The 24,731-nt window shown below is 46.2% G+C and overlaps 1 protein-coding gene across 2 annotated transcripts in view; it reads left to right on the top strand.

The window, feature by feature from the left end:
• PTPN11 (protein tyrosine phosphatase non-receptor type 11) overlaps positions 1-22,648 on the top strand; it is a 65,024-nt gene extending 42,376 nt beyond the window's left edge. Inside the window, exons 8-16 of one of the 2 annotated variants that reach the window (XM_036276476.1) lie at positions 1,730-1,809; positions 1,924-2,082; positions 5,915-6,046; positions 10,306-10,460; positions 11,339-11,406; positions 12,843-12,994; positions 15,852-15,964; positions 17,690-17,789; positions 18,722-22,648. In XM_036276476.1, coding sequence (XP_036132369.1) covers positions 1,730-1,809; positions 1,924-2,082; positions 5,915-6,046; positions 10,306-10,460; positions 11,339-11,406; positions 12,843-12,994; positions 15,852-15,964; positions 17,690-17,759 — 929 coding nt within the window. In that variant the 3' untranslated portion in view covers positions 17,760-17,789; positions 18,722-22,648. Of the gene's footprint in view, positions 1-1,729; positions 1,810-1,923; positions 2,083-5,914; positions 6,047-10,293; positions 10,461-11,338; positions 11,407-12,842; positions 12,995-15,851; positions 15,965-17,689; positions 17,790-18,721 lie in introns of both variants that reach the window. The other variant, XM_036276475.1, reaches the window with a different exon arrangement.
• Positions 22,649-24,731: the final 2,083 nt, after the last annotated feature.

The raw sequence follows: 24,731 nt of genomic DNA, 5'->3' as shown, positions 1-24,731 counted from the left end.
CTGGCCAGTTTGTCTCAGCGGTTAGAGCGTTGGCCTGCGGTCCGGAGAGACTCGGGTTCGGTTCCCGCTAAGGGCACGTACCTCGGTTGCAGTTTGTCCCCGGCCCTGGTTGGGTCGTGTGGGTGGCAGCCACTCGATGTGTCTCTTTCACGTCGATGTTTCTCTCTCTCTCTCTGTTCCTCTCTCTCCCTCCCACTCCATCTGAACAAAATATCCAAAAATGTCCTCGGGTGAGGACTAAAAAAAAAAAATAAGATCTCAATTAGACATTTCCTCTGATTAACATCTTGTTTCTTTAAACTTGGGGAGTCTGAGACAAAAGAACAGTATTTAAAAAAAAATGTTTTGTTTTTTTTAGAGGGAGAGAGAAAGAGAAACATCAGTGTGAGGGAGAAACATCGATCAGCTGCCTCCTGCACACCCTGTACCGAGGATTGAGCCCACAACCCGGGCATGTGCCCTGACTGGGAATGGAACCAGGACCTCTCAGTCCATGGGACGGTGCTCAATCCTCTGAGCCACACCAGCCGGGCAGTATTTTTAGAAAGAGAGGATGGGAGAGAGAGATAGAAACATCGATGTGAGAGAGAAACATCAATCAGCTGCCTCCTGCATATCCCCTACCGGGGATCAAGCCTAAAACCTAGGCATGTGCCCTTGCCGGGAATAGAACCAGGACCTCTGAGTCCATGGGACGATGCTCAATCCACTGAGGGACACCAGCTTGGTGAGAATATTATTTTTAAGACATACAACTATGTTACTAATTTCCATAGTAAAATGTGATGCTTGGGTAGAGCAGTCAGGTTTGGGTACCACTTGTACAGAGTTTGGTCAGTTGATACATCAGAGTCTTGTCCTCTAGATACTGTATTTCATTCTGCTTTGTTTAAAAAGCCCTTTTTCTTATGGGAAGTTTCAAATGAATTCAGAAGAGTAGACAGAATTGTTGAAAGAGCCCACCTGTGCCCGTCACTCAGCCCCAGTAATTGTCAGCTCGTGCCCCTTGTCTCACTTGTGCTTTGTCTGCTTTGCTTCTCTCTCCAACTTCTTTTGGAAGCAGATCTCAGACATTGTGTCATTTACCTGTACTTTTATTCTTACTTTTTAAAAAAGAAAACGCAACTTTAAAAAAAGGTTTTATTTTTTATTTTTATTTTTTTATCCTCACCCGAGGACATTTTTCCATTTTTTGTTCAGGTAGAGTGGGATGGAGAGAGAGGAACAGAGAGAGAGAGAGAAACATCGATGTGAAAGGGACACATCGAGTGGCTGCCACCCGCACAACTGACCAGGGCCGGGGACAAACTGCAACCGAGGTACGTGCCCTTAGCGGGAACCGAACCCGGGTCTCTCAGGACCGCAGGCCGACGCTCTAACCGCTGAGCCAAACCGGCCAGGGCTAAAAAAAGGTTTTAGATTCATAAGAAGTTATAAAACTATATATAAGGTTCTCATGTACCCTTACCTCGCTTCTCCCAATGATACTATCCTGTATGTCCATAGTACATTGTCCATAGTACATTAAAAAGGGCTTTTTAAACTTTATTCTTCTCAAAGAAAGCATCCTATGGTGGTCAGGTTATTGTGCTTACTAAGGGTTTCATTTTTTATGTGGTTTTATCATTAAATGAACACAACTCTGACTATCTTGAGGATGAACTGATTTGAACAGATTTGTCCTGATGAGGTCGAGTATTTGTGTGACTGCGGTGTCTTTTTCTTCCAGTTGACCACACCAGGGTTGTTCTACATGACGGTGATCCCAATGAGCCTGTTTCCGATTACATCAATGCAAATATTATCATGGTAAACTTCGCTCTTCACAGTGTCTTCTGACCATACATGTTTTTTATTTAAATCCTTTCTTGTGTCCTGAAAGCAACTTTGAAATATTTGACGGTTTTCTTCCTAAATTTCTAGCCTGAATTTGAAACCAAGTGCAACAATTCAAAGCCCAAAAAGAGTTATATCGCCACACAAGGCTGTCTGCAAAATACTGTAAATGACTTTTGGCGGATGGTATTTCAAGAGAATTCCCGAGTGATTGTCATGACAACGAAAGAAGTGGAGAGAGGAAAGGTATATTACATATTCTTCTGATAGAATATTTAAAAATTATTGCTCATGTCAGGTTGACCATGTTAAGAATTGAATAAACAGGTTAAGCTTAAGCTAACGGATCCTCTAGAAAAAGGATGTTGAAGAAATTTGATGATGACATGCCTTGGTGTAGTTTTCTTATCTGTGGATTTATGTTTGTTTTTTCAAATTTGGACAATGTTTATTATTTCTTCAGATATGTACTCCACCTCATCCTGTCCTGGAACTCCAGCTACGCACATATTTCTCTTGTTTTGCTTCTGTGTTTCATTTTGGATAGTTTCTTTCTCTACATGTTTTTAAGTTCATCTTTTTTTCTGCAGTGTATAGTCTGTTCGTCCTGTTTGGTGTATTTTTCCTTCAGACATTGTCCTTTTCATCTCCAGGTGTTTGATTACAGCCTTTTTACTATGTTTTCATGTGTATCATTCTCTAACCTTTGAATGTGTAGAACAATTTATAACAACTGTTTTAATGTCCTTGTTACTAATCCTGTTACGTGTGCCGATTCATTTTCCCAGTTTTCCAGTTGTTTAAGGTGGGAGGGTACATCCAGCCCTGTTACTCCATTGTTCCCAGAAGTAGTGGTCAAACAGGGGGTGTGAGAAGGCCTGTCTAGTACTTGCAGGTGATTAGAGCACTAATAAATCAACAGTGATTTCACTGATCTTATAAGTGTACTGTGTGTGACTTTTAGGCATTTGAAAATTAATTTGAATTATCTGAACAATATATTCATATGAGTATTCAAGTTAAGATTAAAGTTGCCTTTGTCACCATCTCTCGTCCACCCATTTTAGTCCCCTCCTCCAACATAAACCCTGTTTGATGTGTATTCTCCTATACTCTCTTCTTGGCGTTTACATATGTACATGTATTAAAGGCATTGCTGTAGACACTGCATACCTACATTTACATATATATGTCTGTACATACATGTACGTACCTATATAAGTATATAGCACTAGTTTCTGAAAAATACTGTATGAAAAATTGCATCTTGGTATTTTTTTCCCACTACATACATGTTCTAACTTCTGTTACTACATGTTGTCTATCTCTTAGTAATTGCATGATACTTCATGGTATGTATGTATCATCATTTATGTAACCATTATGCACTGGGCACGTAAGTGTTTCAGTTTTTGCTTTTATAAACAGTGCTGAAGTGAGCAGTCTTGTTCTTGCTTTTGTGTCTGTGTGGCCAGTGTTTCTCTGGGATAGATGTCAAGTGCTAGGTCACAGGGTGTGGGTGTTGTAATAAATCTGTGTAGGTTCTGCCAAGTTGCCTTCCGGAGTGGCTGTCCCAGTGCGCACCCCCCAGCTGCAGAGACCTAGTAGCCATCTCTCCACACTCTGCACGACACTCCAGGTGTTAGAAATGGTAGCATCTGCCCTTATAGAGAAGGAGACAGATCTCACTGAGTGATAGCTCTGTGTGTATCCCAAAGTGAGTCTGTCCACATAGGTTTCTTAATATGGAAAAATTCTGTGTTTTTGTTTGTGTTCTAGGCAAAGTACATTTTTAGATATACTTGAATCGGTTTATATAAAAGTTGCATGGAATGCAGCGGTCATACTTATAAGTTAAACCTAAGACAGGTAGGTGCTTTTGGATTTGAGCCCTCCTGTTGTAATTTTCTCATAGTTGTGAGGGGCAGTGTGATTTGATAAGATCTTCACTGTTGTACTGGTGGTTGATATGCTTCTGAATGCCTCTGAGGCCTGATCTAGTCATCGTGAAACAGGTGTCCTGTGGTAACATTAGTTCTTGAATTAATGGATGAGTTAAACGTCTTCATAGTTTCCGCTTCAGGTGAGTGTCCCCTGCCTTAAGTATGGAAAGGAGGCCGAACCCCCTGTCCCGAGAGTTGTCCGATGATGGTCATAGGAGGACACCTGTTTCTCAGAGGACTCGGGGGCTGTGAAGACAGGAATCAGGATTGGTCTCTCAGAAGAGCTGCCAGAAGCTCCTAGAACAGACAGATACTGGGCCAGGTCGCTCTGTCCCCTCCTCGCCGCCTCATCCCAGTCTGTGCCTGCCTTCCCATTCTTCCTCTTCGCTCTGTGGGTGGAGAGGGTGACTGGGGCTTTCATTCTCTCCACAGGCCTTCCGACACCCTGCTCTCTCAGCTCATCCCTTCTCGCCGCCCACGTAGAGTAAGACCAGACCGGATTCCTTTTGATCCCTGGGCTTCAGTTTAAAAACTAAAGCATTAGACCTCACGGTTTAGAATTTGACATCAGAGCTGGGAAAAGTGGGAGGCCAGCCACAGTGTTTTACAGCTGTTTTACAGCTGAAATGCTGTCAGAGTTGTGATTTGATTGTGTGTTCTCTTGAGTGACAGCAGTCCTCGGAACTGACAAGCTAGTAACAGCCTTGAGTACAATTAATATTAAAAGTGTTGATTGGGGGAAAAATTGTATCAAGTCTGTCACAGGGTATTTGGATCTATAAAACACTGGAGGGAAAGCTGAATTCAAAATAATAAAAAATAAAAGACCCCAAGCTGTGCGCAGCAAAAATGTCGCGCCACCCATTAGACTCTTCTGTTGAACTGTGCTCCTGCCGTCTTTTCAATTGACCGTTGACCGTGGGGCTAGTCAGCAGCTGCCTTTTCATTTCTATTTTTATAACTGGGAATTTCTCCATCTTTCTATTATGCAAGGACATTTTTTTTATTTGTCTGGTCGTGGAAAGGGAGTGGTGTCGGTGACCACACCCAGAAAAAAACCAAAACATAAAATCAGTCTTTGCCCAGGACACGTCAGCACATCTATACAGACGCATCGCTCACCGAGCGGCACGTCTTCCTCTTTGGCAGAAAGTGATTTTCTTGGTGCCGTGTTTCCCGTCTGCCTGCGGGGAAGCCAGCAGCCCTGGCAGGCTGGGCGCTCGCAGGCCCCCGGTTAAGCGGCGGGACGCGCAGTAGGTAGCAGACGGATCTGGATATAGAAAAAGCAGCTGGTTCGAAACCCCGTCGGCTGCCTTTCTGAGCTGGAGGTATTCACACTTGGGTTAGATAAGGCACGGAGCCCTCCTACGCTGGGGTGGAAAGGAACCAGACGGGCTGGCTGGTGGGGCGCCCATCCACCTCCAGAGTCCTCGCTTGCCTCCCCTGCGGAGCGACCGGCAGATCTCCAGGCTTCATAGCTCAGTGGGTGCTAGGCGGCACCCTCACCTAGTCATTCCCTCTCGCTGCATCTTTGGTTCTTTAGAATGAAATAAACACGCCCTGGCCTGTTTGGCTCAGTGGTTAGAGTTTCGGCCAGTAGACCCAAGGGTCAAGGGTTCAATTCTTGGTCAAGGGCAAGTACCTGGGTTGCAGGTTTGGTCCCCAGCCCCGGTCGGGGTCATGTGGGAGGCAACCAATCAATGTGTCTCTTGCACACCCATGTTACTCTCTCTGTCTCTTTCTCTGTCTCTCTCTTTCTTCTCTCTCCTCTCTACCTTCCTTCCACTCTCTCTAATAAACAATGGAAAAATATACTTGGGTGAGGATTAACCAAAAAAAAAGATAACAATTAAACAAGCATTGACTTTCCTTTGACCTGCGTGTTGGATTGGACAACTCCGCACAGGTGGCCTTTTCTTCCCCTTCTCCCTGGTTCTCCGAGCACCTGCTTCCTATCCGAGCTCTCCTTCCCTTTTCTGTGGACGTCAACAGTTAAGTGTTAGGCAACAGTTAAGTGTTAGGCCACTCTCCACGTTAGGGGTCGTTAAGCGAGACTTGAACGTTGCTTTCTGCTGGTTTAGGCTTTTCTTTCAGAGTTCACAGAGATTAACCGTCTTGTTTCTGATCCCTTCCAGAGTAAATGTGTCAAATACTGGCCTGATGAGTATGCTCTGAAAGAGTACGGGGTCATGCGTGTTAGGAATGTCAAGGAAAGTGCTGCTCACGACTACACGTTAAGAGAACTTAAACTTTCAAAGGTTGGACAAGTAAGTATATTGTCGTATTTTAGAGTTTCCAGTAGCAGTGTATGGTATGCAGCAACCCAGGGTCATGCATACATCCATTCACCCCTTTGTTCGCTCATTGATTCAGTAGCCATTTATTGGGTGCCTTCTGTGTGCCAGGTACCCTTGAGGCATTGCTGGTACACTGCACACAAGACACACCACCTGTACCTCACAGAGCCAGGGAGACAGAAGGTTAAAAAGTAAATGACCAACTCACCTCTCTGAGGGAGTATCACTAGAGTTGAGAACTAAAGGTAGAGGAGCTGGGCATCCAGAGAGTCAGAAGAAGAGGATCCCAGGCACAGGGAGCAGCAAGTGCAAAGGCCCTGAGGCCTATTTAGTGATCAAATTCCATAGCACCAGATCTTAACTGCATGTAGTTCAGGTTTGTCTCTGGGACAACTAACTTTACAAAGCATGGTTAGATTTGGATTCATTTAATTGTATGGTTAAGAGAGGGGCTTTCTTATTCAAGGCCTTTGGGGACACAAAGGTAAATGAAACAGACTTTGTCTTCAAGGAATTGCGATCACATAGCAGCAAGGAGCCACACACCCTAATAGCCGTGCTCCAGAGCAGGCTCGGGCATCCCACTCGGCTGAAGTACTGTGGCTTCCTTCCAGTGAGGGCACCAGGGAGCCAGTCTCAGAAGAGGTCGGGCCCTTAGGATGGGCATCCCATGGAGGAAAAGGGCCTTCTAGACGGAGGTGTCATTGTGAGCCCGGTACTGAAGTGCAGACCATGGGGAAGTGGGATTTATGGGGAATGTAGGGGATAGACTTGTGTTGAGATAGCTTGGGACCAAGTCGGGATGAGTCTTACCACCATGTTGACAAATGTGAACTTTATTTATCAGTTGCTATAGAACCTGTGACGGTTCTCGACCCAGGTGAACATGCACAGATTCAAGTGCCAGGAGGGTGCTGACAGTGGGGGGCAGTAGGGAGAGGGGCTGGGATGGGGTGATCCTGATGGCCGGGAGGCCTGTTCAGAGGCCTCTGCCATGGTCTAGGTCTGATGGCCTCCTCTTCGCGCATCCCAAAGACTCCAGCAGTTTTGTTTGTTTTTCACTTCTTCCTGTCTTTGGGAATGTACTTTTTGTTAAAATGCCAGAGAAAACTCTGGAAGAAAAGCCATGGATGTGAGAGATGCCTTGGCGTGAAGTCCGCAGGGTGAGGGGATAGTTTGGCTATTACTGGAGGGGAGGGAGCGATTTAAAGACATCTTACTGCCCTGGCTGGTTTTCTCAGTGGTTAGAGCCTCGGCCTGCAGACCAGAGAGTCCCGGGTTCAGTGTCCGCTAAGGGCATGTACCTTGGTTGTAGTTTGTCCCCGGCCCAGGTTGGGGTCGTGTGGGTGGCAACCACTCGATGTGTCTCTCTCACATCAGTGTTTCTCTCTCTTTCTTCCTCCCACTCTGCCTGAAGATAAATGCAAAAATCTCCTCAGGTGAGGATAAATAAATAAAGAAAGAAAGAAAGAAAGACATCTTACTTATGGTTCTGAGCCCGAGTGGACAGGGGAGCTGTGGCAAAGTCAGAAAAGCTGGAAGATGTATAGATGGTAGGGCAGGAACTGTGTGGGTAGGAGGTCGCCGAGAGGTGGCAGGGGCGATGGACGTAGAGGGGAGGTTACCGGGGAGTAAGATGTGATGGCGCGATTTGGTAATGGTGTGAACAGGGGTGAGAGTGGTGTTAAACGTGATGGGTAGTGTGGATTTGAGGAGGGAAGGAGGACCAAGAAGAACTTTCTGGACACGCGAAGGTTGGGATACCTTTGCGATATCAAAGGGCAGATGCCCGGGTGGCAGGGATGGAGATTGGATGAGGAGGGGAGATGGGATCCAGAACATTGTGGATGGATAGGTTTTGATCAATAGAGGGTAGTGCTCCTGAGACAACGGGAGGGACAGAGAACGGGTCCCCAGTGCAGGTGGGGGAGCTGGAATGGATTTCCTCTGCATGCTGTATCAGCATGAGGAGGCCATCAGTGGATACTCAAAGGGAATAAGAAGAAACGAAATATTGGAGGAAAGTGGGGAAAGTATGAAACAGTAATTGTGTAGAAAGGTCAAGAAATCCAGTTAATTCCTGGGCAGTGCTGAGTGCCCAGGCGAGGTCGCAGACACGAGTAGTTAGTGATACCGTCACCAGGTTGTGTGATTTTTCTCCAGGGACACTACTCTTCCTCCTGTACAAACAGAGAAAGCGGGTGGTTGGGTGTGTCCAGGCTGGGGCTCTCCCTGGGGTCACAGTGCGGGGAAATGGTGGTGTGTGGAGAGTGACTGTCGGGAGAGTGTTGCAATCTGAGCGGGATGAGGGGAGCGGGGGCTGCAGGGTACAGTGAGCTGGACGCCTCCGAGGTTGTGGTTTAGGGTGGGGTGCTGGGACTTCTTATGTCAGTGGGGGTGCAGTTCTGCTGCTGGGAGAGAGTGGAGGTTCAAACTACCTCAGAGACAGAGAGCTGGAAAAATGTAGCTGTCAAGCAGAAATGTGAGAGATTTAGAGGACATCGGACAAAGATTCCGGATGGGGTTTTTTTCCATTTTAGTGATAAACTCTCCATCTTCTTGTTACCAGGTAGATTCTTCTTCAGTTTTAGTGATAAACTGTCCACCTTCTTTTTTCATATTTATTCCTCACCCGAGGATACCTTTCTGTTTATTTTCAGATAGAATGGGAGGGGGGGGGGGGGAGAGAGAGAGAGAGTGAGAGAGAGAGAGAGACAGAGAGAAACATCGACATGATAGAGCCACATCAACTGGCTTCCTCCCGCACAACCCAACCAGGGTCAGGGACAAACTGCCACTGAGGTACGTGCCTTTGGCTGGATTCAAACCCGTGACTCATTGGTCTGCGGGCTGACGCTCTAACCACTGAGCAAAACTGGCCAGGGCTCCACCTTCTTGTTATGAGAGGTTTTCGAGTAGCAGGTATGGGGCATGTTGGCGTTTGGGTTACTGGATTGCACCTGCTGCAGGTGACACGGGACCCGTCATTGCTCCAGAATTGCTGGTCACATATTTTCTGCCTTTCTAGAACACATTACATGATCTCATTTAAACCTTCTAATTGCCTGGGAAGAAGGAGTTGGGTCAGAGACCTCAGTGACGAAGGAGCATGGATGGGCAGTGGGCTGGGTCTCTGTCATTTCCCGACTGTCCTTCCTGTGACTGTTGCCCCTTGAGTTTTAACTCACCAATAATCCAGAAAATTTTTTTTTTGTGATGTCAGCAAATTAAATGCACATAATTCAAGCAAAGATCTTAATTGTGGTTCAGATTCCTCAGCTGTCCTAAAGGTCAGTGGTTGTGGACACTGGTCTAGTTACTGTCCTTGTTTTAAAGTCCCCCTTTAAATTGTCACTTAGCTTGGATCGTCTCCAGATATATAGGAAGAAGATGTAACGAAGAATAGTGCTGCTCAGTAACCTGACCTGAGCAGGTGGACCCTGCATGTGATGCTTTTGGGTCTTTGCAGTCTTGAGATCATGGTTGGCCTTTATTATTGATCACTGTCCTCAGAGTGGCCCGTGTGCTGAGTCTCCTCCCATCTGCAGAGCAGTGGCTGTGTGTTTAATTCTCACCGTGGTATTGTGTGAGAAAGATTATTATTCCTATTTGCAAAGGAAGCGATTGAGGCCCAGAGATGTCCAGGCGCTGCAGTAGTGTGCATGCTGGGATTTGGGCCTAAATCCAGCCATCTGATTGCAAAGCCTGGCTTCTTACCTACTCTACTCAACAGGAATTTCAAACATCATGCTATTATAATAAAACTGTGTGGCTAGGGGAGGGGAGGAGGTCTGGGTACAAAAGGACAAAGAGGAACGCGTGACTTGAGGGAATTACCTGTTTTCTGATTTGGTGGGAGCAGAGCCCCAGGTCCCAGAAGCCTCAGTTGCCTCCTGGGTTGAGCTGCACATGGATGAAGAGGGTTGGGGACGGTGCCCGCTGCTGATAATTGAGAGGGCTGATTCGATGGGAGTTTCCTGGAGGACAGTTTGCCACACCAGACATCTGGGTTCCATGGCAGAGGCAAAGAGTTGCCTCCAGGACTGCTCAACCAGACCCCAAGGAGGAGATAGCGGGGAAACCGAAAAGTCCCTTTAAATGGAGTGGGAGGGGCTTCTGCGCCAGCCAGCTCCTTTGATCACGTAGGATCTCCGAAGATCGAAACCAGGCAGTGCCTCAGTCCCTTGATTTATTTAATTCTTTTCTGGTTTTTCTTGGCTCTACTCCAGGGGAATACGGAGAGAACGGTCTGGCAATACCACTTTCGGACCTGGCCGGACCACGGAGTGCCCAGTGACCCTGGGGGCGTGCTGGACTTCCTGGAGGAGGTGCACCATAAGCAGGAGAACATCATGGATGCGGGGCCAGTGGTGGTTCACTGCAGGTGACCAGCCCCCCCACCCCCCAGTCCACAGCCTGTCCCATCTCCTGATGCCCAGGGCCTCTTGTTACCTACCCACCCCAGCTCTCTAACTGTGGGAAAAATTTAATCTCTGAGGCATGCATAAACTGCATTAAGGGACACTTTGACCCCAAAGTATATTCTCGTAGCTGCTACAGGACTGCTGGGTACTGGGGGTGGCAGGACGGGGTGGGGAACACCAGTCCTTATTCCTAAGGAACCCCTAATCTGGTAACGTTTGCCTGGTTTTCTTTTTTAATAGAGTAATTTAGAGTTCATCTCTTTTATTGTGATGCTATTCTCTTCCAGAAATGAGATCTATTTTTTTCCCCAACAATACACTTGTTTGCTTCAAAAGATTAGGACAGCTGCCCACCTTGGCCTCTGGAAGCTGGTTCTGTGGCCTTCGCCCCCCAATTTGCAGGGGGCTGGTGGCCAAGTTTGGGTTTCAGAATTATACTGGGGAAAGCTTGGTTTCCTAAGTCTCATTCATGTGTTGAGCAAGTAGATGTGTGTGAAACTTTACTGAGTTTTTTAAAAGAGACCGCTTATTGAGCTCACAACAACCCTATGTGGTGTGTACTTTTATCCCTTTTTCACAGATGAGAAAACTAAGGATCAGGGAGGTTAAGAGCCTTTGCCCCAGGCACACTGTGCTGGAGAAGCTGGGCTCCCAGTGCAGGTTGGACGGACTCCAGAGCCCTGTGCTCTTAGCAAATATATTTTCCAATATAAATAGACAGTCTTATAAATACTCCCAAGAGCATATATTGGTTCTGTTAATATTAATAGCTTGGTTTTGAGTATCAAACCCCCATGAATGACTTCATTGTCATTGCTTTTTGTCCTTCTGCCCACAGTGCTGGAATTGGCCGGACAGGGACTTTCATTGTGATTGATATCCTTATTGACATCATCAGAGAGAAAGGTAGGTCATCTGGAGGGCAAGAAGCTACAGTTCCTCTTTTTAGTTTATGGACAGCAAGTGCTAGTGAAAACAGCCTGGGGAAGAAAATTTGAATGTTAAAAATTTTCACAAAAATCTGGGCTGAGGACCAATTTTCAATATATTTACCAGAGAACAGAAGTGATGCTGTTTGAGCTTTTGGCATAAAATGAAGCCCAGGACCTGTGGATCCCACTGCTGTGGCCTTTTGCTGAGAGTGCAGTGGTGGTCCCTACCCAGCCACCATTCCTTGCTGACAGGGTGCTGGAGAGTGGGGGAACCCTTCCTCCGACGCTTTATCATGTAATCGTCTGGGATCACTGGTATTGATCAGAGAAGGCCAGTGCTGTAGCCCTTGGAACATGTTTGGTCAGAACATCAAACACTAAATTGTTTATGGCTGAGCCCGCTAAATGTACATAAACCTCTTGACCCTGGCTCTGCCTTTTCTCTCTTTTTTTTTTTTCTTGAATGTGAGGGAGCTTAGTTTTAATTTTATTTTGGTTACAGATGTTTCTCCTTTTTTACCCCATTGACACCCTCCTCCCCATCCCCCCCACCCCGTCCCCGGCTTTGTTGTCCATGTCCATCGGTTATGCGTACATGCCTAAAAGTTCTGTGGTTTATCTCTTCCCTCCCCCACCACCTCCTCTTCTGAGAGTTGTCAGTATGTACCCTACTTCCACGTCTCTGGGTCTACCCTATTCCTCAGACTGTTATGTTCATTATAAGTGAGATCATGTGGTATTTGTCTTTTTCTGCTTGGCTTGTTTTGCTTAGGATAATACTTTCCAGGTCCCTCCATGTTGTCTCAGAGGATAAGAGAGCTTTCTTTCTTACAGCTGCATAGTACTCCATTGTGTATATGTACCACAGCTTTTTTATCCATTTGTCTACTGATGGACACTTGGGCTGTTTCCAGATCTCAGCTATTGTAGATAGTGCTGCTATGAACATGGGGGTACATATATTATTTCTGGTTGGTGTTTCAGGCTTCTTAGGGTATATTCCTAGAAGTGGGATCACTGGGTCAAATGGAAGTTCAATTTTTAATTTTTTTGAGGTAACACCATATTGTTTTCCATAGTGGCTGCACCAGTCTGCATTCCCACCAGCAGTGTACTAGAGTCCCCTTTTCTCCACACCCTCGCCAGCACTTGTTTGATGATTTGTTGATGGCAGCCATTCTGACAGGTGTGAGGTGATACCTCATTGTTGTTTTAATTTGCATCTCTCTGATGACTAGTGATGTTGAGCATTTCTTCATATGTCTCTTGGCCATTTGTATGTCCTGTTTAGAGAGGTGTCTATTCAGCTCCTCTGCCCATTTATTAATTGGGTTCTTTGTCTTCCCTTTGTTGAGTTGTATGAGTACTCTATTGCCTTTTCTCTTGACGCTTCGTGTGCTTGCTTTGTAGGCGTCGACTGCGACATTGATGTTCCCAAAACGATTCAGATGGTGCGATCTCAGAGATCAGGGATGGTCCAGACAGAGGCCCAGTACCGGTTCATCTACATGGCTGTTCAGCATTATATCGAAACACTACAGCGCAGGATTGAAGAAGAGCAGGTACTCAGCCTGGACCGGCCGGCGTGTGGCTTTCCATTTCCTGTCCCGGGCACTTGGCAAATGCTCTCCTGTTGATCAGGACAGGCTCTGATAGGCGACTGTCCTTATTTGGGAATAAAGTCCCCGACCAGGAAGGGTGAGGAGCTTAGGGAGGGCACCGTGCTGCCCCCGGCCTGCAGCTTGGGGAAGAGCCACACGGGAAGGGGAGGTTTCCCAGGCTCACACGGCACGCTTAGAACGCAACGCCTTGAAGTTTCCAGCTCGTTCCAGTTTAATCCAGGCCATATTTATCCTGAGTCCATCTCTTAAACAAATGCTTTACTCTTAATAGCAGACGGTGGTTTGAACCACCAATTTGGTCGAGTTGGAAACGGTGAAATTTCAGTTTTAATAAGCATGCATAATGAAGACTGTGGCGCTGGCGCCTTTCCATCTGAGGCTATTCATGACAGACACAAAGCCGAGTTAATTAAGAATACGCTGAGACGAGGGAAATGAGGAGACTGCTTTTTTGGGGAGCTGTGCTTGGCTCCCTCCCCTCCCCCACCCCAGCCCTGTTGCTATGCTCAAAATGGGAACTAAGCTCTTTTCGAAATGGGACCTGCCACCTTACTGAACCATTTCTAGCCTAGGAGAACAAAGCTGGGTCAGCCAGAGGTAGTTAATTAGTTTGGTAGGTTCTCAGTTCATACCAGAATACTCCCTAGGTTGTTTTATTGTAGAAAAACATCTTCAGAAACAGTGTATGTATAGAAATGGAAGGTCAAATAATTAACAAGCTACTGGTTTTGAATTTCTGTGCTTTGAATCTGTTATTGTAAGTACTATGAAACATTTGGATGGTGCCCGGCCGGTGTGGCTCAGTGGTTGAGCGTCGACCCACGCACCAAGAGGTTGTGGGTTTGATTCCCAGTCAGGGCACATGCCCAGGTTGTGGGCCCGATCCCTAGTGGGGGGCATGCAGGAGGCAGCCACTCGATGTTCTCTCTCATTGATGTTTCTCTCTCTCACACCCTCTCCCTTCCTCTCTCTCTAAAAATCAATAAAGGAAAAAAAAAAAAAAGAAACATTTAGATGGGTACTGTAGGTTATTGTATATGCATCTTTCAGTTATACTTTATTTGGGCCAGGAAGAGTTAAAGTGTAAAGTCGCCCCAAGAGAAGGACTCCAGTAAACACAGTGCAGCACTGGGTGCAGACTGGAAACTGGAAACGTTTTGAAGCACACAGTGTAGTCTTGGGGGAGAGCTCTATTTCATTCAGACACTTTGTTTTTTCCCTTGTTTTGGAGAATTTCGGGGCTTGCCTTCCCAGCTTTCATAACCCTTCAGATCATCTAATGCCCAAATATGGTCCCTCTGACCCTAAATCTGAGGTTATAATTTAGATTTATGAACTAAACAAAAATCTGTCATCCTTTTTTTTTGGGGGGGGGGAGAAATACACAGAAGCACAACATGTTCTGTAATAATGTAAGTATTATGGAACATAGAATATAGAAACTGAATGTCCCCGATAATCCCACCCCAAGAGAGCTTGGATGTGTTGATTCATTGATTTGTTCATTTAGCCAGTGCCTTTCTGGTCCATACATGCTGGCTGTGCTGAGCCAGTAACTAGTTTATGGCTTATATTTTAAAAACATGTTTCGGCTTAGATCATTTATTTAAAATAATGGGATCCTGTAATATGTAGTTTTTTGCATTATATTGTTTGGTTCATTGTAGGAACTTTCTGCCTGATTTCATGGTAAAGTAAGAAGTACTTTCCGTTAGCACAAGGTTAAAGGCAGACTTAAAAACATTAAACCCATCAGACTTTTAAATTAAACAAAAGAACAAAACTCACCTAGGATAATTGATTACATTGAAATGCAGGCATTTCCAAAATCATGAAGCTTTAGGAAACCTTGGCAGCGAAAGAGTTTGCTGAAGAGGGCTAGACGAGAGAAGGAGAGCGAGCCCCGGTGGGGAGCGGCGGGGAGCGGCGGAGGAAGTGGAGAAAGAGACAGCCGGGAGGGAGGCCGCAGCCGAGGTGGGAATCCAGGGGGCATGCAAACGAAGCAAGATTGAGAGCATTCTCGAGTTTTCAATAAGCGGTTCTTCTCACGCTCTGTCTGCCGTTTCGAAGTAGAGTTCTTTGTTAACTTCCATTTACAGTATTAAAGTTTTAAATTGTATGCGGAATTCCCTTCGCACAGCTTTCCTGACTGTTAACGTTCTAACACAATTTATTATTCATTCACATCGCCCTCAGCTCCCTAGGCGAATTCTAACTAGACTCCTACCAAATGTCTCTGCGGTGGAGACGAAGTACATTCTACTGGTTTTCTTCGCCACTCCCCCACCCCCCAGAGTAGCTGGAGCCAAAAATAAAGTTTTAAAGGTGTTAGGGTCTCTTTCGGGGTGGGGTGTCGGGGAAGACACGACAGAGTGTATTATTTCTGGTAAGAGCACCGCCTTCTTTGCCTGTGTGCCATTTTCACGTGGATGGCGCGAATCTGTTGGGGAACTCTTTCCCCAACTGTTTACCCGAAAATCATGACACGTGGTGCCAGTGACCTGTGAAATGATTGGACGCTGATGTGGCAGAGACAGTGCACCGCCTCTCAGCTCGGAAACAGGTCCACTTGGTTCACTCCCGCAAGTTGTCAGTGTGTGGCTGTGCCCTTGATTGTCTAGTTCCAAGTGCTTTTCAGCCATGTGGTGCATTGATGTTGAGGAGGTGGGTTCCATAAGAGTTGGTCCATGTTTTAGTATTCAGAGTCCAACTGCTTCTCTCTCTGAAATGCATTTTTGGCCTTTGTATCCCCTTCAGAAAGGCACGTGTCCTCACATGTGCAATCTTCCCCTTTCAGAAAAGCAAGAGGAAAGGTCACGAGTACACAAATATTAAGTATTCCCTCACGGACCAGACGAGTGGAGACCAGAGCCCCCTCCCGCCTTGTACCCCAACACCGTCCTGTGCAGAGTAAGTAGTAATGAAGGAAATTCTTTTCACCTGAACCTAGTTCTAGAGCAACGCTTCAAGCACTGCCCGTCTTTGTAGCACACACCGTTCGTGGAGCTGTTGGCCGACCAGTTCGGGAGTGTACCAGTGGCTAAGTGTTAACCTACCTACACTGCAGGCTGATTGCTGCACCAGCCTGGAGTATATGGCGTCAGAAGGATCATCAGTTGGGGATCTCTAAGAAGAATCTAATTTTTCTTTCCATGGCATGGGATTTGCTGCAGAGGTGGATCCCCTTTTGATGTATTAAGATTGTTTGCTAAGTGAAAGTGAGTACATTGACCACGAATGTGTTAACACAGTCCACACTCAACAGATATCTACTTCAGGGTTTAACCAGGAGTCAGCAAACTACAGCCCCAGGCCAAATCCTGGCCATGGGCTATTTATATACAGCTGGAGAATGGTTTTTAGAGGGCTATCAAACCACACACACACACACACCCCAAGAATAATACATGACAGACTCTGTATGGTTTGCAGAGACTAAATTATTTACCCTGTGGTTCTTTATAGAAAAACTTTGCCGACTCCTTGTTTGAACTAAAACGTGTTAGGAAAACATGGGTTGCATTGATTATGTGAATGGCAGTTGTTAAGTTATTTTCTGTATACTCTACTCATTCTCTGGTATAACATTTGCTCCCCCTCACCACCCAAGAGTTGTCTCTCTCTGTGCTTCTGATGTGAATTTTGAAATTTATGCTGACTTTAGTACCCTCTATAAACAGTTTAGATCACATAGGTGAGGCTTGTATTTATATTTGCTTTCTATTTAACATGGAAATGAAATTGCACAGCAAAAGTATGCTGTCCCCATGCTGCCTCACCCTCTGCCTGCCTGTGCCCTTCCCGGCGGGCCGACAGGGAGCGCGGGTATCTTCAAGCGCCATCTGCAGTAATCCTCTGTGGAACCAGCACGTCAGGACTCTGAGCCCGTGCCAGAGACTTTCCCCCGTGTCAGCCCTGTAGACTCGTCTCTGACGACTCCCTCGTCACCAGTGCCTGCCTGTGACTAACGGCCTCTCTGTCCCCCTGTTCCCATCATTCCCTTGTGGGGCACAGACCCAGGACACCCTGGGCCCTGAGCCCTTCTGCTTGTTTTGTCTTGCCCCTTGGGCTGGTGTCCAGAGCTGCTGGGCTCTGTGTCCTGATGGCCTGCTCTGCTCTCCTTCCCGGCTCAGCAGACAGAGCCTGGGTTCTGACGCATGGGCGTCCGTCCCAGGGCCCTGCACCCCCGACCGAGCTTCATGTTCGGTGTTCCCCTGAACATAGCCAGTTTGGGGTCTGACTGCTCTTCCACGTCCCCGTCTCGGGACTCTTGCCCACTCCTGTCGTGCTTGAGACGAGAAGCATTCCTTCTGTGTGAGCACGTCCCACCCTCTTTCAAGGCCCGGCTGAGGCCTCGCTGTGCGGGCCTTCCTTGCTCTGCCCGCCTGGAAAACAGCTCACTTTGGCCTCCAGACCCCTGAGAGCAGAGGGGCTCGAGGCTCGCGGTTCCCTTGAACTGCACGATGACACTGCTGTATGTGTGTGTCTGATCCTGTCCGGAATCCGGCTCCTGGGGGCAGGACCATGCCTGCACCATAGCCGGTCCCCAGAGAAGGTGCTGTGTGCCTCACCAGTGTCACGTAAGCTGAAACAGCACGGCCGCATCTCTGCCAACGTCTCTGGCTTTCTTTTCAGGATGAGAGAAGACAATGCTCGAGTCTATGAAAACGTGGGTCTGCTGCAGCAGCAGAAAAGCTTCAGATGAGAAGACCCGCTGAGACTTCAGCACAGACAGGTATTTAACAGAAGGGCTGTATCGGTTCATTGTTGATAGCCTTTGGAGCACTTTGAAGCAGGCGGATAATTTGTTCCAGCAGCATGTATCACAGTCGGGTTATACAAGTCAGTCTCCTTTTTCCCAAGCTGGATTTATTTTAGATTTCATTAAGCATTAAAACCAAATGCAGAATGAATGCTGTGAAGGGCAGGGTTAGCACTTACTGTAGAGAAATGGTTGCTATTGGTGATGGGCGCCAGATATGATCGTTCCGGCAATTTGTATTCGAGTCGGTTCATCCAAGGATGATCTGTAGGGATCTGGGAAACATGCAGCGTGGATGGTTGGAGTCCGGATGCTTCAGTTCTCATCCCAGCTGGCCTCTGGCTGGGTGACATAGGGCGCTGGACGGCTGGGGCCTCCGACTGGCTCCACTCCATGTCCCTTCAGCTCTGGTGCTGGAAATTCATCTCCCTTGTCCATCTTCTGCCGGTCAGCACCGTTTTAGACAGTGATCTCTCTCTCTCTATTTTTTTATCCTCACCCAAGTACATTTTTCCATTTTTTGTTCAGATAGAGTGGGAGGGAGAGAGAGGAAGAGAGAGAGAGAAACATCGACGTGAAAGGGACACATCGAGTAGTTGCCACCTGCACAACCCAACCAGGGCCAGGGACAAACTGCAACTGAGGTACGTGCCCTTAGCGGGAACCGAACCCGGATCTCTCTGGACTGCAGGCCAACACTCTAACCACTGAGCCAAACCGGCCAGGGCTGTGATGTATGTTCTAATGATAAGTTAGAAACTCATAATTTCAGTATTTTATGTTAAAATTCTCATTTCAATGAGTAGTATATTTAAAAGCTTTAAATCTGCGTTTTAAGTAGTTTAATGCCTTGCCAGACTTTTAGAAATGTGCTCCTTCAAAATTCTCAATTATTTCTTCCCCAGATGTGGACTTCACCTGTTCCCATGAAAAGATCAAGAACAGGTGCAAGAAAGTTTATGTGAAGAATGAACTTGAACCTCGAAGGCTTGTGTTGTGGTCGACTCCCTTTTGATGAGCAGAATCTGAAACCATTTGAAGACCACTGTATTCTAACTCAACAGCACCCTATTTCCAATTACTCATTTCCTCAGACAAGAAATCATCTCTACAATGTAGACAGTGTTATATTTTATAGAGTTTTATTTTAAATCGAGGACTCCGTTAAATTGTGCTCTATACTTTGCAGATAGTGGTGATTTGAATCCTAGTTATTGGCCTTTTTCTTTCTTTTTATAACCTTAACCAATTTAGTTCTTTCCTCTCTTTGTGGGGAGTGATAGGACACTTGTTAGAGGAAAACTGGGGAAAATTAAGTGACAATATCCTGTAGTAGTGAGAACAGTTTAGTTTATTATCATTTATCCAGTAGGGGGTAATCCATTTTGATGGCTTCTTTCTTTGGCTAAATGATAATTAGGCCAGTGCCCCAGACTGTCAGAAGTTGACTCTTCCTTTGCATTGCCACTAAAAAATCATGGGGGAAAAATCATGGGAATTTAGGATAAAAAGGCATGCTTTTTTCTTAGCGGATGACCAGTGACCATTCAGCCTGCTGTGGTGGGGAAATGTTTGCCGTATTGTCATTTGAGTATTGTCTTGTATTTGGGAAAAATGCGCCTGTGGACATCCAGTGTTTTGGTTTTCAGTTGTTGCTGACAAATCACCCCAAAACATGGCGGCTTAAGGTGATTATTTGTTCCTCACTGTTCTTCAGTCCGCACTGGGCCCAGCCGAGCTGTTCTGCTCATGCTGGTGTCACCTGCTGGTTGGCAGGCTGGCTGACACACTGGGTGGCCGAGCCCTCTCTCTGCACATGATCCTCGGGTCTCTGCTTCTCTCTGTGATCTTGCCACGTGGCCTCGCCAGCAGGTCACTGGGCCTCTTACATGGCAGCTCAGAGCTCCCAAGAGTATAAGGCAGTAGTGGCCAGGCCTTCTTACGACTTACACCCAGAACTGTCACAGCGTCACTTCTGCTCCCTGCTGATTCGAGCAAGTCATAGGCCCAACCGAGATTCAGGAAGAGGGGACTACACCGGGACAAGAAGTGGAGGTGTGGTTCACTGGGGGTCCCCAGGGTAACAGACCGTCAGAACCAGTGCCAAGGAGAAAGCTATTGTTAGCAGAAATAGAGGCTGCAGTGGCTGACCTTGGGGAGCTGAAGCCGTCTGTGATGGCGGGTGGACGCTGGGGGTCGGGCTGGGAAAGGGCCTTGCAGAAGCGCCCGGCCCCAGTTCTGCGAGCTCAGCATCTTTCTGAACCATCGCTTAGGAAAACTGGTCTCGAGAGGACAGACGTGTCTAGGGGGACAGAGCATTTGAAAGCACCAACCCCATCACCACGGCCCCCACAGAGGGAGGCGAGTGGGTGCTTTCTTCACGCACCGGTTCCACTCGGGCCTCCACGCATGCGTGTGGTCCTAACGGGCTGCTCATTGGATTGAATCAGCAGTAAGATTTGCTCAAGTGCTACCTGAAGTGCCTTCTCCAGAAAACGCCCCTCGTCGCCCCGTGTGTTGGCTCGTCCGGTGAGTGTTTCAGTTAGTCTCATGGGTTGACCTTGTGAAGGTGATAAGCGCTCCGGCAGCGTGGCCATTCAGGCATGGTCTCCTGTCTGGAATCCCCTTGCTTTTGCTCCAGAGAGGAAGGGCTAGATCCAGCCCTGGTAGCAGTTCCCTTCTGATGTCTTTACCTCCCTTGACCCTGATCCTTTGGGGCGAGTGATGGCTGCCATTTTCACAAAGTGTATAGTGTTCCCCCCACACAACCCCCCTCCCCAGTCCATTGAACTTAGCATTGCTTCAGAGCACAGGTGTGGTCTGAAGGTGATTACCGTGTAAGAGGAACGTAAATGACTACTATCTCCTTGTCAAGCCTGTAAAGAGATTCAAGTTCAGTGTCTGCAACAAGGATCTGGAATCCTGTTCTTTCTATCACTTATTGAATGGTTCTCCTTTTTGCCTCGATTTCATGGAAATGTCTTGACTTTGGACTTTGGGGGCAAAGTCTTTCACCAGCATACAAGGGTCTGACTGTATAAATAAACCCGCTGCATTAAGTCTCTGCCTGGAGCTTCGGATCGGTTGTTTTTGCGCTCGGAACAGGAAACACCGGATCTTGGCTAGCTCTCAGCGTTACAGGACATTGATTTCATTTAGATTTCCCTCCACGAAGTCAGTCAGCTATCATGTTAGGTCAGTTTAAGCCAAGATAAGATTATGATTGTCCCTAGGTTGCTAAGGTTTGTTGTGTGTTTGATAAAAGGGGATTGCAGGTTCTCAAGATGAGATTTCACTCTTCGGGGTGGAATCAGGCAGGTGAAGATGGGGGGAGCTCGAGGTGCGGGTTCAAAAAATAGTGGAAATGGAAGTTCCAAAAAGGTGGTTTTGGAGGAAGTCAAAGGGCCCAGGGCCAGAGCTGTCAGTGATAGTTGGATCAGATTGCCCGGGAAATCGGTGTGGTAGTTACCTGTACACGGTTGGCTCCTAGGTTACTGGTAGATCTAAAGTTTGCACAATATCCCATAGCTGGTTGAGTATTTTAAAATTATATGCCTAGGGTTTTATATTTGGGGTGAAGAAATTATATGGCATGGGTTTTTTAAAAACGCCAAATTTCAGTTTTAATAACTTTTATATATATATATTAAAAAAGACACTTCATATCCGGTGTGTGGCCCTCCTGAAAATTATGGTCATCTAGTCCATTGAAATCCATGACTTTTCAAATGTGGTTAAATGGGGTTGAGAAAACAGATGTATGACTTGGTGTTTTGCATTCTCGAAGTAGCCCAGTTGCTTTGGAAAAGCCAAGAAAATCATCAGCATTGTTTTTAGGTTTTTTTTTTTTTTTACTGGGGATTTTAAGAATAAGGTAAGGTCTTGGGTTATTGCTAGTTCAGGGGAATGTGGAAAGGTATGCAGTTGTGAAGTGCTTTGTTGTAGCTCATTAATCCACGAGGAGAACTTAGACTGTAGACATAAATCCAAACCCATAAGGTGCGGTTTTCCGGATGATGTTGGGGGAATGATGTTTTATATAGCAAGCACACGGCCTCCCTGACTCCACGATACTTTCTTAGGATCTGTATTAGTTCTCCATTTTGTTGAAATCTTTTACCTCCTCTTCCTCTGGAAAAATAAGTTCCAATATATAGTTTATTGTATCTTCTGTTATTAAAACGTGCGTTCTTTTTTTCCACCGGGCAGTTCACACAAGGCAAACATATTAAACACTTGGTTTTAGTGTGGTGTATAACGTTGCTGTATATCAAACTGATTTTTCCAAGTTTTCATCCTAAACCTCAAATCATGTAATTAATAATTCGTCTGTTTTATTTATGACCTAATTGTGATTCTTTTATTAATAAAAGCTAATGGAAAAGGATCCTTTATTAAGCTGATGACTAGACGTACATTTAATTTTCCTGCAGTATATGAAGCATTGTATCAGAGTATTAAAAGATATGTAATATTTTATTGATAAATCTATCCTTTAAAAGGAATACATTTTAGGATGTCATCATTTTGATGTGAATCATGTAAATGTTGATAATATGCACTGTTTATTATACATTTAGTGTTTTCAAGAGATTCACTTAATTGCCTTTTTTTGCCCACGTACATTATGTAGTCTATTTGCAGTTGTTTTTAAAAAGTGACATTAAATGAATAGTTTATGTAGAGAAACATTAGTGGATGTTAATTGTCTCCCCACCTGTATTTATGGGTGTTAGTTCAACTGCTTTGCTAGTTGCGAAGCCGTATTATCAGAATACAAAGTGTATTTGTAAACTATATGGGAACTAAAAATTAGGAATAAAACCATTTTCTTATATTATGGCATTGTCATTTACTTCGTCAGACATGTCCAGGAAACACTGGGATTGTAGGTCTCACTCAGCCTGGTACACTGGCAACGTGCCGACCGCGGCTCTAGCTAGGCGGAGAGTCGGAGTACAGAACGAACGAGTCGGCTCCTCTGGACTTATTGAGTGCCTCCTCTGGGAATGGCTCAGGGAGGCAGAAGGGGAATTCTTTTCTTTTTTAAAAAATTTTTTTTTTCTTTATTGATTTTAGAGAGAGAGAGGACGTGAGGAGAGAGAGATGGCAACATCGATGCGAGAGAACATTGACTGGCCACCTCCTGCGTGACCCCCACTAGGGATTTGGCTCACACCCTGGGCATGTGCCCTGCCTGGGAATCGAACCGGTGACCTCTTGGGGCAGGGTTGATGCTCAACCACTGAGCCACACCAGCGGACCAGAAGGGGAATTCTTTTTGGAAGAACTTATGAGTAAGTAATGAATAAAAAGTATGTAAAAAAAACCATACAGGACATGGTCACACACAGCACTGAATGTCAGTAGTATTGGGATGCGCAGTAAAGATACAAGGGAGGCTTGTAGGAGGAGTGGATTACGCTCTATCGGCCGTCAGCTCTTCCCTTTAGAGTAGGTTCAGCCCACATCCAAACACGGTCGTTTGCTGCTTCTGACAGCACTGCATTCACATCGGCAGAAAGAAATCGTCACTAAAACAGGTAGCGATCGGTTTTCCATTGAGAGTCTCGGGGTATCATTTACACCGTGAAACCCTATTGCATGCCTCTCAGTCTCAGCTGAGTAACTTAATACATCTAATCAGATGCAGCCAATTTAGTTGTCTAGACCATCACCGATCCATTCAGAGAAGATGGAGCACCTTCGAAATGCTGGGCACTGCGCCTGTGCTGGGCATCGGGGAAAAGCAGTGACCGGGGTGGCCGTCATTGTGGTAGTGATGTTCTTAGGGGCACTTGTGCCAGATAGAAGGCAGTCAGTTGTACTTAGGTCAAAGCAGGAAAGACGGGAATTAGACTATTCCCAATGGGATCAGGGTTCTCAAGGGGGCTGAAGGTGTGTCTCACGGGGGAACAACTTTCCACAGGTGGGCGATGTCTGCTGGGTTTTCACATCATGATATGGTGGTGTTGATTCTCTGGGGTTTCAGAAGAGGTGCTGTATATACATTGTTGACCTGGAGATGCCTGTTCCCCATCATCCTGAAATCCTGGGTTGTACGTCAGAGGGCAGAACCTGCTCTTTCTGTAGTTCCTACTCATAGGAAAATCCCCAAGAAAATGTATGGGTCGAAGACAAAGAATCCCCGTGACAAATCAATTGTGGACAGAAAGCTCAGGGCTTATTCAACTTGGTCGTCTCGTAGATGAAAAGCTTCTGAAGAAAGCACCTACTTATTATTATTATTATTATTTTTTTTTTTATCCTCACCCGAGGATATTTTCCATTTTTTTTTTTGTACAGATAGAGTGGGAGGGAGAGAGAGAGGAAGGGAGAGAGAGAGAAACATCGACGTGAAGGGACACATCGAGTGGCTGCCACCTGCACAACCAACCAGGGCCGGGGACAAACTGCAACCGAAGTACGTGCCCTTAGCGGGAACCGAACCCGGGTCTCTCCGGACCGCAGGCCGACGCTCTAACCGCTGAGCCAAACCGGCCAGGGCGAAAGCGCCTACTTATTATTGGATCACATTACATGTATGTTTTGCATCGACTCATTCGCTGTGGGGTGCAGTGAGAAGGGACTGTGACCTCGAGTGAGTGCTTTCATTGAAAATGATTCCCCCCCCCTGGAACTAGCTGGAATTCCAAACATTGAATTTGCAAAAATGGTCATGAGCTCAAAACAGATTTTCTATTTTATCAGTAGCACCTGTTACCAGTGAGTTGATATAGTTATTTTTTTAAATATGTATTTTTTAAATTGATTTTAGAGAGAGAGGAAGGAAGAGGGAGAGAGAAATAGAAACAACAATGAGATGTTTCTTGCACGCCCCCCACTGGGGATCGAGCCCGCAACCTGGGCACGTGCCCTGACCCAGACTCGAACTGGCAACCTCTTGGTCTTTGG

The sequence above is a fragment of the Molossus molossus genome, unplaced genomic scaffold (genome assembly GCF_014108415.1).
Source record: "Molossus molossus isolate mMolMol1 unplaced genomic scaffold, mMolMol1.p scaffold_m16_p_22, whole genome shotgun sequence".
Taxonomy (NCBI): Eukaryota; Metazoa; Chordata; class Mammalia; order Chiroptera; family Molossidae; genus Molossus; species Molossus molossus.
The sequence above is the reverse complement of the archived record's forward strand: the minus strand, read 5'-3'. Positions and strand labels throughout refer to the sequence as shown.